The 16,027-nt window shown below is 39.1% G+C and overlaps 1 protein-coding gene across 2 annotated transcripts in view; it reads left to right on the plus strand.

Moving 5' to 3' along the window:
• The window catches only part of ephb2b (eph receptor B2b), a 145,360-nt gene that overhangs the window by 72,637 nt on the left and 56,696 nt on the right, over positions 1–16,027 (plus strand). For both annotated transcript variants that reach the window (XM_043252519.1, XM_043252520.1), the window contains exon 3: positions 5,227–5,911. In XM_043252519.1, the coding sequence (XP_043108454.1) occupies positions 5,227–5,911 (685 nt within the window). The remainder of the gene's footprint in view (positions 1–5,226; positions 5,912–16,027) is intronic.

Genomic DNA, 16,027 nt, shown 5'->3' on the forward strand with positions numbered 1-16,027 from the left:
TAGAATCAGACTTATTCTTCGTGTTTACTTTAAAAACAAGAAGAAAGTAAGTGGTAGAGAGAAGGTTAAGTTGGAGAGCAATTTCAGGCGGCGTTACGTGAACCGCCTGATTCATTCTCCTAACCTCACAGTTTAAATCAACAAAAAGCTTAAAGTATTTTCATTTTTTTCCTCAAGGGCGCTTCATAAATGGTTATTTTATCACGTTAAAAGATATATAAACACAATTTTTAGTTGTTTTGCAGCCCTTTGAGCATTTTCAAGACAGGTAGGGTGTAAACATTTTATCCAGGATGACATATTGTTGATTTGTAACTGCTATGGTGTCTGCACATCCTCACAAGGCTGCAAATTAAGTCATTACCAGCTTAGTTAGAGAACAGCATTGCAGCAGACATTAAATGCCACCATGTTCAAACTCTGTTTTGGTCATGCATCTGGACTTGTTGCTTACTGATGCAGAACATGAAAATAAGCCAGTACATTTGTGTAACGAATCGCTGTGATAGTGTGGCCCTCACTAGACTGCCTGGAGGTTCAGATCAAAACTCATTAATCATCCGTGACTCTATTTGCATTCCTATAATCTGCTACTGCCTGTTTTCAAGAAATAATGAACAATGAAACGAACTCTCGATACTGTAAAGGGGGAGCAATCCTGACAAATGCCCTCTGTTTAAAGGGTTAGCTCACCCAAAACTATAAACGGTTGTCATTTACTCACCCTCATGCCTGTTCAATCCTGTATTATTTCTCTTGGAAAATTTTTGAAGAATGCATCTTTAACATGTTTTTTAAGATGCAAACCACAAATCAGAAAAACCTTAAATCATTTGGTTCAAGAATTCAGTTCTACTGTGATCTATAAAACAACATATTACCACATTACCTTTATCAGGCTACCACATCTTTGTGTGGTCACATGCCAAAATTGCATAGGCAGTCCTTTGGCGTCATGACTCTTTTGTCATGTCCTTGAATTCAACGATTCACACGGATATAGATAGAGCAATAGGAAGCTTATTTGTCTTTCTTCACATGTTGTGCATTACAAGTGAAGAGAGGTAATTGAAGCTGGCTGCCAAAGATGGCTCATTTTGTAGGTCGCCTCTCTTTTTTTCTCTCTCTCAATCACTTTCTCTCCCTCTGTCAATCTTTCTAATAGTGGAGAGCTCAGTATCTCGCTTAGGGTTGTAATCCCATTGCACTTTAGCTGAAATATCCGGATGTCATTTGTCCCACACGTCCCCTCAGGACAAATGTCTCAATGCGACTCTATCTGTCAGATTTTCCACAACTGCAAATTGGGAAACTTTCCCTCAGGAGCTGTCATACATGCTCCCTTTCGCCCCTCTGTGTGAATTATTTATTTATGCAGATTTACAGTGTATTTCTTTGAGTCCAAGAAGCGCTTTGCCACGAGATGTGGAGTCAGCGTATTTCACAGAAGAACTCATCAGCACCGCTCGACTAGTTACAAACGCTTGAATACAAATGACAGCCCTGGGAGAGCTTTAATTGCTGTCTTCATGTAAACTTCATAAGGTTCTGACAGTTTATTTGTAAAAGATGCTGAAGTCCAAATAAAAGTTCAGAGTCATGTCATAGCGGGCTCAATTAATATAACACAAAAGCTTGATCGTGGCCAACTTCTGCGTCCCCCGGAGCGAGCTCTTTTCATAATTCAGCACAAGCTCGCGCCTCCACTCTAGCCGGGAGAGCCTCTGTCTGGGAGACTTATAGATCACAGCTCGGTTGGGAACTTTCTTTCGTCTTGGGTGGCGGGGGAGTTATTGTTTCTAAACTTCTGTCCTCAAGATCATTGTGTCATTTATCACTGGGCTCCTTTTCCCAGTGCATGTGACAAGTTTAATGCAGTCCAGTTGTGACTTACTTTTTTTTTTTTTATTATGATTTATTCAAATTTGTAACTTTGCTATACTGAAGACACTGTTTACATGAGATAAGGCAAATAGCTAAAACATTCTGCTTGCCAAAGTGTTATCATCATCATTGAGGATTCCTTAAAGGATGTTCAGGGAGGACACAGCCTTACATTCAGAAACAGAAAATAATTTTTTATCTTGATATATACTTATGTTATAGTTTCTTACCGGGATGTTTTTTGTTCTTAATGGTATAGGCTTTTTTTAGAATAGAGTAGTAGAATAGAGTTTTAGAAGTAGATACAGGATAGATTTAGAAGTAGAATAAAAAACTGATCTCCAATGTAATGCAGTTGCATTAAACGCAATGAAATGTAGAAATATCTTGTGGGATATGCTTTTTTGATCCAGGGATTGTTCAGACTTAAACTATGAACTATAATAATAGAGATTTTTGGCTTTTTTTCATAGCCTGCAATATCTAGTTGAACGATGACAGGACAGAGAGTAATAAAAGAACACAGACTCCATTTTGTCTTATCATTACTAAAAGACTGCAGATTAGGACCATTGTGTAGTCCTAGGTTGTGTTCTCATCCAAAAGACTAAAGTTTGGGGTTCTGCACTAGCAGTCTCTGTGGTTCTCTTCTTTTTTGGCTTGTGACCCTCAAAGCATAGCTCGAGCCCTTAGACTTAATGGCACCACAATTTTGTTGGTGATTTTTGTATCTGAGTTCCAATTAATAGGGACACAAACTCGTGGTGCACCACTTCTGAAGGATCTGACCTCATAACATAGGCTTCTAAAAAGAGCAGCCAACCTTTGTTTTGGGAGGTCTTAACAAGCATTTTGATAAATGCGTTTATACATTTGTTAGAGCAATATACATTATACTTAGTTTTCAGAAAGAAGCGTACCAATGGTGTAAAGCATTTTTATCACTACTTTTATACTTATTGTAAAAATATATTTTTTTTGTTTGAACTGAAGAGGAGTAATAAACTCATTTTTTTTGTTTTACTTTTTAATATTTTCAGTTGAAATGCAATCCAGAGTTTAAAATAAATACACTGAAGTGCTCACCTGCCATATTACAAAATATTGTGTTAGCTGAATCCCTCTTTTGCATCTTAAAACACATGGTCACCATTGAGCCACACTCCCAAGTCCAGACGAAAACCTATGGAAATGAAGATGTTTCTTTTAATTTCACACTCGGTGCTTGATCGCTTGCCTCTGATTATGTCTCATTGCTTCTCCTCTTTGCCTCTGATGAAAGAATGGCAGAGAAGCCGAAACAGAACAAAGGGGGGCCTTCTATTTAAAGGCTGTTTGTTTGGAGTGTCTTTAACCCACTCCTTTCCTCTCCTCCTCCCATCACACACTTGCTCATTCAGTTACTTATTAGGGACGTTGCTTATTTATTAATTCCTTTTAATTGGATTAGTCAAAGTGACAGACCACAAACAAGAAGATGCTACACCTTGTCTTCTCTTATTCAGCTACACTTCATTCTCAACCCTCTTTCTGGTTCATGGAAGAATGTGTCATCTTTAAGAAAGGTGGCAAGGTCAATGGCTGCCAGTGACCCAAAAAACATCTGGCTGCTTGAAAGGACTGAACTGAAGTTATGGAAAAGTTCATTTTATGCTCTAAACACAGTGCAAGTGTTAATGACCACAATCCTATCCAGAATCATTTCAGTTCATCTCAGCCGAATAATAGGGACATGGGAATAAAGAACAAAAGCTGCGAGGAAAGAAAGCTGTTTTAATTAGTCCAAGATCATTTGATAGAATGGAGGTCTTGGACAGGCCTGACTTTCTCCCCCAGCCCGTCAAAACTCTGTCAAAATCCTTGTTAAGCAGCAACTAATTTGGGAAATTATGTCAGCTGTTAAGTGAAGAGTAAGACACTCGAGGGGAGGGTGATTTGGGGAGGGTTGGGGTGATCATACGCTTGCTGGGCTTCAAGGCCGTTGTGTGAAAAATATTTTAAGGTGAAGAAAAGGGCTTTCCCTGTTGGACAAGGTCAAGACTTCTGTGACTGCTATGTGAGTTGTTTAGTGCTGAAAGCCTGTGGCTTGATCACAGGCAAGTTGGCTGAAAACCGCAATGGAGTCATCTGGAGTCACTTTAGGCCGAGCAGTGAAGTCCCTGGTGCATGTACCCTTCATGCTTTAGTGTGCGCAATATATACTTGTAAATTTTACAAGAAGTCTCTTTCAGTCTATCAACTGGATCTCCGTATAATTTGATTATCTTACATTTGCAACTACTCTGCATCGTTACGTTACTGATTATAGAAGGTAAATTCTCTTGTCTTTGTGTGTACTGTACAGTGGAATTTAACAGTTGCTAAAACTGTTTGTTCTGATTCAAAAGTGACTATGAGATTTTTTGGGTAAACCGTCCCATTAATGCATTTCTACTTTTTATTATTATTATTATTTGCTTTTTTTCTAGTTTAACTGTTGAATCAGCATGTTTGTTTAGTTTTGCCAAACTATGCTCTGTTGTTTTTTTCATTGCAAGGGAAAGAATATAATTATGCTAATGCTGGCTTCATATTCAAGCTGCCTGAAGACACAGAAGAGGCAGCACAGCAAAAAATAAATGACTGTGTAAACATCAAAGTGTATCACCTTTTCTTTTTCTCTTTGTAAGCTATATTAATAGTACATACTTTTTATACAGTGCAAGAAAGCAAGCAAGAGAGATAAAAATAAATAGAGACCAAAATCACCCAGCACTGTCACGGGGGGTGTCTACAGAAAACCCAAGCCAAAGCCAGCCCTCTGTGTGCCTAGTGCCAGGGCTTGTTGGCAGACAAGCAGGAGAATTTTGCTCTTTCCCACCTCATACCTCCTGTGCTCAGTAATTTGGCCTGTGCATGTGGGGGAAGCTGCTGAAAATGGCTCAGGTGCTCTTAAAAGCCTCCAGAGATCAAATGCAGAGAGACAAACGTGTCTATAACATGATATTTTCTGCTGTCGGGTCATTTTGCAATCTAGCTAAACGTATACGAAAGGATTGACCGTTTGTACAACCTGTAATCAACAGCCAGTTACGTGGTTTAAGATGTTGCAGAATGTGTACCATTAGTCAAATGACTATGTATTTAAGAATTTATACGAATAGATTTTTTAGGCTAATGATTAACCATGATAATAAAGATTTTTTCACAAAACGGAAGCTGCATATTCATTTAGTTGTTTTTATTTCATTTTGTGTATTGTGTACCATTACATTTCTCCCAGTTTATAGGCCAAAGTAAGTAAAATGTTGCATGTAAAACCCATCTTTAAAGATTTGCTTTTTTTGCTTTCTCTCCTTATAGTGGGAAGAAGTGAGTGGCTACGATGAGAACATGAACACCATTCGTACCTATCAGGTGTGTAATGTCTTCAACGCCAACCAAAATAACTGGGTGCGCACCAAGTACATCCGAAGAAGAGGGGCTCAGCGCATTCACGTGGAGATGAAGTTCTCAGTGCGAGACTGCAGCAGCATCCCAGGAGTCCCTGGTTCCTGCAAGGAAACTTTTAACCTCTACTACTATGAATCAGACTATGACACGGCCACTAAAGTCCATCCTCCATGGATGGAGAACCCTTGGATCAAAGTGGATACCATTGCGGCAGATGAGAGTTTCTCACAAGTAGACCTGGGCGGACGTGTGATGAAGATAAACACAGAAGTTCGCAGTTTTGGCCCCGTCTCCCGAAACGGTTTCTATCTGGCCTTCCAGGACTACGGAGGGTGTATGTCGTTAATCGCTGTGCGGGTGTTCTACCGGAAGTGCCCTCGCACTATTCGGAATGGAGCAGCATTTCAGGAGACGCATTCGGGAGCAGAGAGTACCTCACTGGTGTCGGCAAGGGGAGAGTGCATCCCTAATGCAGAGGAGGTCGACGTTCCCATTAAACTGTACTGTAATGGAGATGGAGAGTGGATGGTCCCTATTGGCCGCTGTATGTGTAAAGCAGGTCACGAGGCAGTGGAAAATGGAACTGTTTGCCGAGGTAAGCATGCTCTTCTGCTAATGTTTAGTGGCCTTGTCATGTTGCACAAAACTCTTTTCATTTTTAGGTCAAAACTTTTCCTGACACTAAGTACTGATAAGCGGAAAAGTCTTTTCAGCGCTCATAGTCTCATATGCTGTATTAAATATTTTTAGTAAGTATTTTAGTAAAAAAACACTAGCACTGTCAAAATTAATCTTCAATTTTTAAATATTAAAAATATGTAATGCAATTAACAAAGGGCCGGAGCTATGGTTGGCTACTCTACTCCCAACTGCTGCTTCTGTCTCTTGTTTTTGACAAGAATGATTTATATTTATATGCAGACTGCCTTTACGACTACATTAAACTGGAGACTTTTTAGATGTGCACTCCACTTCGCCTCAGTCGCAGGCGCTTGTCAAAGAGTGTGGAAACGGTACAGGTGACGAGAGAGCTTCTACAGAACATGAGACGTCAGTGAACTGTGGTCGAATGAGATGTTGTCAGGCCATATGTCAGTAAAAATGAATTTTCCTGACCTGTCAGCTGTTATGCTGTGCTCGTAGTGCACTGTAAAAAATCTAAAGTTGACAATACGTAAAAAGCGTAGTGCAGCCAGCTTCATGAGATTTTTTAGTTTTCTCAACTTTTTACTTTTTACAGCGTGCATGCTTTTCAATTGCATGCACGAATATGGAGGCGCGCGTTGTAGCCTGTATCATTTCATATTAAAGCGTGAATGAATCTACGTCATTTATTATAATTGGTGTATGTAAAGATTGGTTTAAGTCTACTAAATAGTCAAATTGGTAGCTCTCAATGAAACTGTAATGTTGAATGGCTATTGTCAGTGAATAACAGAAATCAATAACAGTTTCCTAGAGATATCAGTAGCTTTGGTGTCAGTGATGCTTGCCTTCAGTGCATAAAGATGCCTGATACAAATGTTGCTTGTATTGTGAAAAATCTCATTTTGTAGTTTTTGCAAAAACCCACAAAATGTCTGTCCTACCAAGCCGGAGCGCTGTAGCTCTAGAAATGGCCTGCTACTGATGTTGTGGTCTCACTGTGATATCCCAGGCAACTCAAACATGTTGATGTGGATAGTAGGGTTGTCCTCCCCCTTCCCCCTTTTACAGTATCCCTGTGCAGCATCAATGTAATCTGGCCCTTTCACAGCGTGTGAGCGTATTGATCGTTTCTTATCCAAACCCCAGTGCTCCTCTCCTTCAGCCTACCTCACCTGTAATTCAACTCGCTCTACAGCAGGAGCTCTCTTTTCGGCCGACGGCGGGTCCCGTTCCCACGGCAACGACAGCCTGCAGACAGGCTCCACGCTGACACAGACGACACAATAAAACGCCCACCTGTGTTTCAGACTCCCCCCGCCTCTGCACCCACTCGCACAGACAGACGCGCACACACTCGCTCAGCCTCTTCGTAAGCCTGGCTGTAATTACCAGACAGGCTCCCCATCTAGGCCGGGATGAGCTGTGATAATAGCCGCTCATTGCAGGCACTAGCAGGGCGGCGCTCTGCCGATATGCATTCAATGGCAGTTAATGAGTACGGTCACAATCCTTCCTCAGAAGCACCTGCCGATAAATCATTGAACGGTCTGCTCTAAATTAAAGACCCTATATAATTATACACATTTGGTTGTTTTTTTACATACATGTAATTTACGGAATGCTATATGGATTTTAATATCCCAATGGTCTGCTTGCACTTGAGGTATCTCTGTAAACACCTGGGTTTAAAAACAGTATAATTTTGAGCGACTAACGCAGACGCTCGAATCAAACAAGCTGTAAAAAGGTGCTTGTTAAAGCCTTTCACATCACACTGTCACTGTTTTGCTGAAAGACTGTTACTTCTAACAGAGAGAATAATGATCCTAATCACTGAGCATTTAGCTCATCTTCATAAAGCTTTAGTGAATATTAATGCATTGAGGAATATTTCATAATATTTTACAACAGCAGGACCTGATTGCAAATCTGTGTGATAGAGTTAATGTAATATAATTTCTCTGATCTTATAATGCCCTTTATGGTCCCACGAGCCAAATAATGTTAATGAGGCATCAGTGCTGACCTTGGATCAGAAATCTTAGGGCTAGAGAAAACTATGACGAAGCGTTTGATGATTAGAACTGCCTTGATGTGTTTTGAGGATGTGGAAATGCGCTGGATGTGTTTGAAATTACGCAGAACTACACTAAATTATTTCCTGAAAGCTAATTTGTAAATATACAAAGGAATCATATATACAGTAAGTAGAAGTTCATTGATAAAGAAAAATCTATTTATGACTTTTTACAGCATTTTTACACAACACATTTTACACAAGTTCCTAAAACTTTTAACAATACCGTAACTTTCAGGGAGGTTTCTTGAAGCATTTTGAGACGTCGCCACAGTTTTTCTGGATTTAGTCTTGCTTTAGTTTGTTCTGTTTCTTCATGTCATTCCAGACAGACTGGCTGTTCTGAGTCTCCTTGTGCAAACAAAAATCTTACTGGATTATCACAATGGCTTGTTTGCAGTCACGTGAGTCTCTTGACATGTGAAATTCAGATGAAGTAAAAAGCAGAATGGAGGAGATGTTATAAATAGTAGCACATTTTTTGAAATGTATATTTTTTCGTTTGTAAAATATACTTCTAAATGTATTTGTCATATAGTTTTTTCTTTTATTTCTAATGTATATATTTTTGCATATCCTAAATATTATAACTTATAATGCATTACTTGTCACTTGAAATGTTAAATGTTAGTGCACATAGAATTTATCATTTACCAGGATTAATACATTTTGCCAAAGTATTGCAAGCAAAGTTCCGCCAGTACAATTGTAAAATGTTATTGAACAACATAAATATAGATATACATAGATGGATATGGGATGGGCTGAATTTTGCCCATCCCTAGTTAGAATGCAGTTCATAATATTGAATCACTTTGCACGTTTAAGAGTTATGAGACCGAAGGCTATATTCGGAAGAAAAAAGTTTGAAGAAAACAATATAAAATCATTTAAGATGAAACAAGGTTATTGATGGTGGTTTGTCTATATTATACATGTGCGGTTTTGATCGAGGTCTGCCTTCAATTCATCTAGCCATTTATCTCTCTGGCAGGAGAAAGCTGATACCGCTGCGTGAGACAATGTCAGGACTGTGGTCAGTGGTCGGGGGATGGGTTGATGCAAGAAAGAGGGGCTTTTTAAACTGCTGAGAGTTGGGCGTAATGAATTGATTTGTGAAAGATGTTTTCGCCGGGATGCCGCAGTATCCGTTTACGTTCTGGGTTGCAGGAGGTCATAAGATCTGCAGATGAAAGATCTGTCTTGCAGCTACTTTCACAACTCTGCTAACACTTTCTGCAGACACCTCGCTATGAGCGAGCACGTAATTACGCATGTTTCAATTAAATCTTCAGCAGTGCTTTCAACAGATAACGATTCTTCAACGTGACGTCTGTCAAAATATTGACAACATACCAATATATTTATGCATGTGATGGCATTGGCTTCTTGTCAGAGAATTGAGATCATTTTACTAACGATATTAAATTTCCTCCCAGGGAGGCGCTGCAAGTAAACGAAGCAACCCAGGTTCTTTTAGCAGTAATGCCCTTTATAAAGGCAGCTCTGATTTCGTTTGGAGCTGCGTTAGACGGGGACCCTCTGGAGACACACAGGGTCTTGTTCGCAGAACGTGTTCATTTGAAATGGTAGCAGAATACTCTGTAAGACATAATAGGAGGCATGTTCATGGTTAGAGGCTCTAACTCTTCAAACAATACTTGTTTTTCCCAAATTGTAATCTGACCACACAATCTATAGAATACAGAGTTAGAAGTGTGAATACTTTTGTAACCATAGCAAGCATATTGAATATACACTGTAAAACATTGCTTGTTTTCCTTTCAAAAAATCCACAAATGATCTTAAAAATGTTAAATTAATTTTGTAATATCTGTATAATTAATTTGAGGAGCACTGTATATTAATACTGATATTAAGAGTTGTTTTCAGGGAATATGTCTTTAATATGAACATGTTTTTGTCTCCCTGCGCTGGCAGATTTTTTTTGTAGTTTAAAAATGTACTTGGAAAGCAAGACAAAAATATGATGCATATCCATAAGCATAAACATCAAACGAACACAAACACAAACAACGGCAATGGGGGACTTTTCATAGTGAAAGTATTTTAAGCTTCATAGCATTATCTTGTCGATGAAAGACAAAGTGCTTGCTCTGATTAAGTGCAGACCCTCCACCTGTTGAGAAGTTTTCATGAACTTGAGTCTGATGAAAGAGAGCGAGCAGGTTTTACAGTGGTAAACATTACTCAATCGGTCCTCGGGAATGTGGCTGTGTGATCCAGATCCACAACAGTTTATTTATGGCTCTGCAACCACACAGTTTCCTTTCGGGCGTGATATGTGTCTTTCTGCGTGAGTGTTTCTTTTATGGTATCCAAATTTTAGAAATTCTAAACGGGAAATCCCTCAAAGCTGTTGATTCTAAAATGCTACAGCGGATGACACTTGAGGAGGACAAAACATAAATAATGCTATGAATAATTTGCAGCCTTACTTTTGCTTCCAACCACAGCTTTGTATTTGAACTATTTGGAGACAGCGATGTGATGGCACATTCATAGGCAGAAGATTAAGCCTGGGGTTTGATGTAATCTCAATACCAAATTCTCAATGCCAAAAAGACAACCGTGGTCTGATGATCTAGAGGTTGTGAAAATGAGTAAATGACAGTGGATTCTTTTGGATTCCTGGTCCTGACTACCTTTCACATACACAGGCCTTCAGCGAAGAAATCATTACAATGCAAAGACACCGCTTTGGCTCCTATTATTTTTCATGGAGCATCTGCTTTTAATGATAGCTCTAATTGACTCACAGCAAACGTACCCCACTGCTATGCTTATGGTCAGCCTGAAATCCCAGGAGCTCATAAAACAAAACAAACAGTTGTCCCATCGTAGTCTTTCAGCCCACTGGGTTTAAATAAAAAGCTTTGCAGAGCAAAGGATATTATTGTGAAACGGTGCTGACTCTTTTTTTTAGTTTAGGTGCATATGTCTCAGGTGTAAAGGCCTTTTAAAGGGTTTTGTAAGTTTTTTTTTATGTTGATGTTATGATGCAAGTGTTTTTGTTTGAGCCAATGGGTTTTTAAATGAACTTTTCCATCTCTTTTTAATATTATATTTGAAATCTAAAATAAATTGCAGTTAATGTGCTGAAGGTTTGAACAATAGATGAAAGACAATGTTAGACCCAGCTCTAGTGCTCAATCTGTCCCAATAAAGCATTCAGTCACAAGCATTCATGTAATCTCATGTCCGTGGATTGTAGTGCTGTTCCACTGAAGTGGCCTCTTACAGTACCACAGCTCCCCTTCAACACTCGTTCAAGCAATTTTCTGCATTATCTCATGTTGACGGACATATACACACATTCAGAATAGCATGGCCACTATGTAATACAAACCTCTCGACTTTCTTTTTGCCCTTATCCCTCACCTAGTGAGTGCGCACAATACGGCCTTTTTAGCAGCCATTTTCAGACAGCTTCAATCCACATGTGACCCATGGCACGCTTTTATGGCTGAGCTCCTAACTACCCTGCTCTTGCCAACCCTCCAGTCTGGGCTCTAATTGGGAAAGTAAAGAACATTAAGCAGTGAAATTAAACCCTCTCATACTGAATTGTTCACTCTAGAGTCCGACACCGGGAGTGGGAGTGTGACAAAGAGCTCAAAGTGCTCTTGGTGACAGCAGACACACGGTAAAGCCAACAAGTCGAGTCCTCAGACTCAACGCTCACAGCCCCGTGGCCAGAAAATAAAGATTCCTCTGCGCTAGCCAGGGATTAGGATCACAAGTACCATAGGAGCTGTCTACCCACCTACGGAGACCCAGGGGAGTAGTGATATACTTTTATTTCATGTTGCCTAGCCGTAATGGAGATTTCAGCTTGTCCAGGTGTTTTTTTTTTCTAGCTCTTTTTTTGCATCGCTTCTTGAAGCAGAAAAGATGTCATTTCTGAAAACTAAAGATATCCCCCCACTCATTCACCCACACTTGCTCCATTGAGAAGCGCTCGTCATTTTTCTCTCAGCACATTCATCACTCCCTTGAAAGTGATAACGCCAGACTGAAACGACTGGGAACGGCCCAGAGCTCAGTGAGCATTATGTGTTAACTTGTTCCACATGCATCTCTGAGCAGCCAGTCATTAGCTCACATCTCCACTGGGATTCTCCTTGTTGGAGTCCCATGATCCTCAGAGGCTGTAATCACATTCTGTGGCATCGCTGATCATTTGAGGGATTTCTCGCGCCTGTCTTTCTTTCAGGACACCTTACAAGTTCTCAGAGTAGAAAATCAAAGGGTTAAGAGGTGTAGCTGATTGAACGGTTTTCTTTAGGCACAACAAGGCTGAGGTGGAAAAGAGGTTAGGGGCTCAGTCTCCTTTAGAAGCCAGTATGCGGATGTTTTTTTCCTCTTGCAAACACGCCAAAAATCTCTTTCATCTGTTTTGATTCATGCTCTGACCACTGAAAGGCCTAGACAGGATGCAGTATCAGTTCGTCACGGGTCGAAAGAAAAGAAACAGGGCATGTGTCTTCTGAAGAGCTACAAGTCTGCACTAACCGCTGGCAAATAACGAACAAGGGGTTACAGAAAGCGGGGCATGTTTTGTCACAAATACCATTCAATTCTGGGGAAGAAATCAGGATCAAATAGCAGTACAGCTGTTGCGCCACTACGACAGCAACTGGTGATGGATGAATTAAATTGACATGCAAGCCAATATGAATTGCAATTCTTTAACCTTGAGTGACATTTGAGGTTAGTGCAGGGTTAGGAATTTGTTACACTTCAAGCCTTTTTCGGTAGATTTTGATAGATGGCTCTCATGCCGATGCGAGGTTAGGGCTGCTATCTGTGTCACGCTGTGACTGACTGCTGCAGGATTCCAGTTGTTCGCACTCTGTTGACCCCCAGCTATGCAACGAAGGGCACAGGCTACAAAGTGTGCCGTTTGCCGATCCGTCATATGACCTCACAAAGATCACTTAGACGATCTTGTTACAATGCATGTTAAGGTTCTCTAAGGTTTTACTTCAGAGTGATGCGCTCCACATGTGGCTCAAGAGAACTTTTGAAAGGTTGTGTTCTTTCATTTCAAAAGGGAAACAAAAATTGGGTGGAATTTCTTGTATGAAATAAGATAGTTGGTAATGGTGACTTTGAAAGACTCTAATATATTTTAACCTGAAAATTTAAGGATAAAAGATATGAGTTTCATTGTTTAGGGTTAATGACATATGACACTTTGAATCCTGGCTATCCTCTCTATTCTCAATATTGATTTTCTCTCTCTTCCACTTTGCTTCCTGTCTTCCTCTACACTGTCCTATTGTAATAGAGGCTAAGAAACTAAAAATAATAAAAAATAAATAGTTAAACGATTTATAAGTGTATTATGAGTTTTCATGATGTTTTTATTTAATTTTATTGAAATATTTTGTAATGCATTTACTTTAGTACACTGACATTTTGTAAGACACATTTTTTACTAAAGAAAAGAACATTTAGCAAATTCATTTATATTTAAAATGTTATTACATGGGTTTAATTGTAATGGATTTTCTTTTCACTTTATTTTTATACATTAAAACAAAATACAAACGAAATGAACGAAATGAACAATTAAACAGCTAAACATTCCCTGACAATAGCAGTGAAAAAAAACAATGTGTCCAGATAGACAGTATCAATACCTTTGTATAAAAATGTCTAGTTGGAGCGTTAATCAAGCACAGCTCTTGATAAGGTTGCAATGTCTCTCAACTCTCAGAGTGTGCTTAACGCAAATATGTTTTTATTTTTATGTTTTTCTGAGATTGGGGTGCCATGAAGGCTAATGCTGACAAAGGGGAATTTGGTACAGAGTCCTGTTCCATACGAACCCATCCTTTTTCAGCATCATTGTTAATCCAAGCAACTTCTGCTGTAAGATGAGTAGCCCAGTAATAATACCTAAAATTAGGGAGACGCAACCCTCCCTTATCCTGTCCTAGAGTTAACAGCTTTAGTCTTACTCTGTTTTGTCAAATGAACTTTGATATAAGTTTATCTAAGACATCAAATGAAGATGCCACAATCCATATAGGCAGGGACTGAAATATAAAGAGCAGTCTAGGTAGAATATTCATTCTCACTGTATCAATCCTATCAAACAATAAAAGCGGTAACACCTCCCACCTTAGTAAATCCTTTTTATTTGTGTGGATTAATTTGTCATAATTTGCCTGATACAACTGTGACACTTTAGGTGTAATGGTAATATTTGAATCCCTGTTTAGACCATCAAAAGATGCTCTATCATTTACACTACCGGCCAGATTCCAGTAATCATAAGTGCTTCTTATTTAGTTTAATTGATTTTATATTCAGAGATGGATTCTTATACTTTTTCTGGTACTTGTAGGCAATCTAGTATTGTCTGGTAAAAACTGGCATTAAAGAAATTGGATTTTCAATAAATAATAATATGTAATCTTCATATAGAGCAATCTTTTAACAACTACCACTCTCGTCAGCTATTTCTTTGTATATTATGATTGCATCTTATGCTCTCTGCCAATAGTTCAATGCTTCAAGTGAACATAGCATCTTCTTGTCTTGTTCCTCTCCCCAGATCAAAGACACTTGAGCAGTGACCATTCACGCTAACTCTCGATTTAGGATTATCATAAAATATTTGTATCAATCTTATAAATTTGTCATGAATCCCCATATATGTCAGGGTTTGTTTTAAATATGTCCAATCCAATCTATCAAATGCCTTTTCTGCATCTAAACTAAGGAACCTTTCTCTTTTCTGCAATCGTCTGAATGTTTAGAGCTCACCTAATATTGTCAGTAGACTTATGGACCTATAGATGCATATAGATTTAAAGCTTATTTTAATACCCCTCATTGTCCCCGCATATATATATATAATATATGTGTCAATTTTATCTTTGATCGTTTTTTATCTGTAAAATAGACAGTCTTACTAATCAGAATGGCAAATCCCCTTTTCCCCCCTGCACCACAGGATGCACTAAAAACCTGATCCAACCATTCTCTTTTCAACTTTAAATGTTCTTTATCTAAAAGATGTTCTTCATCTAAAAGATGTTCTTCATCGGTCTCCTGTAGCATAGCAACACCACACTTTAATGTCTTCTGAGTCAGTAATTTTTTCCTCTTCATCGGACTACTTATTCCCTTCACATTATAACTAACCCAGGTTAAACATTCCATTGTTATCTATAAAATGAAATACCTTCATATTTTAAGCATACATTTATAACATTACCACTGTCAAGGCGAAAAGAACAATGAATTTGAACATCAGATGGAAGTTCATCACATCCAACTGTTTGCTCTTTACACAAAGGATATTAGACTAAACAAAAGTATTAAAAAAGGCATCCAGGTTAAAAGTGGACAGAGCCACGGACTCTCTGGGGAAACACACTTTGCGTGTATGCAACTTTGCTATTCAAAGAGCTCCCTTGAAAAGGTTGTGGGCCGATGAGTAGTCCACTCATGAAATGTTATTATGTTCACCATTATTGAAAAAAAACAGCAGAATTTACAAATTATAATATAGTCTATATAAATGTCTCTATTATTGCCTTCCCTGTAACAAACATGAATCCTTACCTCGCTTTTACAACAAAAAGTAGGAAAGAAAAATAACAATAATTATAGTCATTGCCTGTATTAGTTTCCGAAACACAGCACAACCATATCCTCTAGTTGGACAAGAAACGTTTTACATCCACGTGTGACAGTGTAGCTTGATTAATCTGACGGCAGGCTCCTCTCCGTGTCTGCCACAGGCTTTTGACAGCTCCATCTCCTGTGTGTCGCATTCTCTTAATGGCATCTTGATACCAAGCTCCTGTAGTGCTGGCGGGGCGTTCACCAGTGTAAAGTTTTGTTCAGGCTTATCTTCAGCTGTGCAGGGTAAAAGCTTTGTGCCCATAATGCTCTTTTTCCTGAGTTGTCTGGTCGCATCTCGCACCTGTGCCCTCTTCTCTG

The sequence above is a fragment of the Puntigrus tetrazona genome, chromosome 11 (assembly GCF_018831695.1).
Source record: "Puntigrus tetrazona isolate hp1 chromosome 11, ASM1883169v1, whole genome shotgun sequence".
Lineage (NCBI taxonomy): Eukaryota > Metazoa > Chordata > Actinopteri > Cypriniformes > Cyprinidae > Puntigrus > Puntigrus tetrazona.